This window comes from Pezoporus wallicus, unplaced genomic scaffold (assembly GCF_028554395.1).
Source record: "Pezoporus wallicus isolate ANWC-B61680 ecotype Strahan unplaced genomic scaffold, APGP_CSIRO_Pwel_v1 contig_12813, whole genome shotgun sequence".
In the NCBI taxonomy this organism is placed as follows: Eukaryota; Metazoa; Chordata; class Aves; order Psittaciformes; family Psittacidae; genus Pezoporus; species Pezoporus wallicus.
This window is the reverse complement of record NW_026636476.1, coordinates 1-2,313: the sequence shown is the minus strand read 5'-3', so window position 1 is coordinate 2,313 and position 2,313 is coordinate 1. Positions and strand designations below refer to the sequence as shown.

Genomic DNA, 2,313 nt, shown 5'->3' with positions numbered 1-2,313 from the left:
ACATTTCCCCACATTTCCCCCAATTTTCCACATTTCCCCCGAGTTTTCCATGTTTTCCCCACATTTCCCCCAGTTTTCCATGTTTTCCCCCATATTTCCCCCCAGTTTTCCATGTTTCCCCCCCAGTTTTCCACGTTTTTCCCACATTTCCCCACGTTTCCCTATAGTTTTCCATGTTTTCCCCACATTTCCCCCCGTTTTCCATGTTTTTCCCACATTTCCCCACATTTCCCCCCAATTTTCCACATTTCCCCCAGTTTTCCATGTTTTTCTCACATTTCCCCCCAGTTTTCCATGTTTTCCCCCTAGTTTTCCCCCAGTTTTCCATGTTTTCCCACATTTCCCCATATTTCCCCCCAGTTTTCCATGTTTTCCCCCTAGTTTTCCCCCAGTTTTCCATGTTTTTCCCACATTCCCTCTGCCCCATTCCCGTTCTCCTGCCCCATTCCCGCTCTCCCGCCCCATTCCCGTTCTCCCGCCCCATTCCCGTTCTCCCGCCCCATTCCCTCATCCCACCCCATTCCCGTTCTCCCGCCCCATTCCCGTTCTCCCGCCCCATTCCCATTCTCCCGCCCCATTCCCGTTCTCCTGCCCCGTTCTCCTGCCCCATTCCCGTTCTCCCGCCCCATTCCCTCATCCCACCCCATTCCCGTTCTCCCGCCCCATTCCCGTTCTCCTGCCCCATTCCCGTTCTCCCGCCCCATTCCCTCATCCCACCCCATTCCCGTTCTCCCGCCCCATTCCCGTTCTCCCGCCCCATTCCCGTTCTCCCGCCCCATTCCCGTTCTCCCGCCCCATTCCCGTTCTCCCGCCCCATTCCCGTTCTCCCGCCCCATTCCCGTTCTCCCTCCCCATTCCCGTTCTACTGGCGATTTCCTTGTGTGCCTGGACTTTAGCTGTTTGCTCCCCATTCCCGTTCTCCCGCCCCATTCCCGTTCTCCTGCCCCATTCCCGTTCTCCCGCCCCATTCCCTCATCCCACCCCATTCCCGCAGGTACAACCCCGAGAACCTGGCCACCCTGGAGCGCTACGTGGAGACCCAGGCCAAGGAGAACGCCTACGACCTGGAGGCCAACCTGGCCGTGCTCAAGCTGTGAGGGGTCTATGGGGCCTGGGGGGGCCTCCATGGGGTCTATGGGGCCTGGGGGGCCTCCATGGGGTCTATGGGGCCTGGGGGGGCCTCCATGGGGTCTATGGGGCCTGGGGGGCCTCCATGGGGTCTATGGGGCCTGGGGGGGTCTGAATGGGGTCTGGGGGGGTCTCTATGGGGTCTATGGGGTCCTGGGGGGGTCTCTATGGGGTCCTTGAGGGGTCTGAATGGGGTCTGAGGGGGCCTGGGGGGGGTCTCCATGGGGTCCATGGGGGTCTGGAGGGGTCTCCATGGGGTCTATGGGGTCCTCGAGGGGTCTGAATGGGGTCTGTGGGGGCCTGGGGGGGTCTCTATGGGGTTGATGGGGGGTCTGAATGGGGTCTATGGGGGCCTGGGGGGGTCTCTATGGGGCCTATGGGGCCTGGGGGGGTCTCTGGGGTCTATGGGGGGCTCTCTATGGGGTCTATGGAGCCTGGGGTGGTCTCTATGGGGTCTGTGGGGGGTCTCTATGGGGTCTATGGGGCGTGGGGGGGTCTCTGGGGGTGTCTCTATGTGGTCTATGGGGTGGGGGGGTCTCTATGGGGTCCTCAGGGCTCTGAGCTGACCCCCCCTGCGCCCCATAGGTACCAGTTCAACCCCGCCTTCTTCCAGAGCGCGGTGACGGCGCAGATCCTGCTCAAGGCGCTCACGAACCTGCCCCACACCGACTTCACCCTCTGCAAGTGCATGATCGACGCCGCCCGCGTATCCGCACCCGCACCCGCACCCGCACCAGGGGGCTCAGACCCACTTCCCATCCACTTCCCTTCCCCATCCCATTCACTTCCCATCCCATCCCCATCCCATCCCATCCACTTCCCATCCACTTCCCATCCACTTCCCTTCCTCATCCCATTCACTTCCCTTCCCATCCCCATCCCATCCCATTCACTTCCCATCCACTTCCCATCCACTTCCCATCCCCATCCCATCCCATCCCCATCCCATCCACTTCCCATCCCCATCCCATTCACTTCCCATCCCATCCCCATCCCATCCACTTCCCATCCCCATCCCATCCACTTCCCATCCCATCCCCATCCCATCCACTTCCCATCCCCATCCCATCCACTTCCCATCCCATCCCCATCCCATCCACTTCCCATCCCATCCCCATCCCATCCACTTCCCATCCACTTCCCTTCCCCATCCCATTCACTTCCCATCCCATCCCATCCCCCCAT

The 2,313-nt window shown here is 60.9% G+C and overlaps 1 protein-coding gene across 1 annotated transcript; it reads left to right on the top strand.

Moving 5' to 3' along the window:
- Positions 1-896: 896 nt before the first annotated feature.
- EIF3K (eukaryotic translation initiation factor 3 subunit K) lies at positions 897-1,840 on the top strand (the record flags this gene model as incomplete). Its single annotated transcript, XM_057400348.1, has 2 exons — positions 897-1,093; positions 1,714-1,840. Coding segments are annotated over 2 exons (324 nt in total), but the record flags the coding sequence as incomplete, so codon positions are not given.
- Between the last annotated feature and the right edge of the window lie 473 nt (positions 1,841-2,313).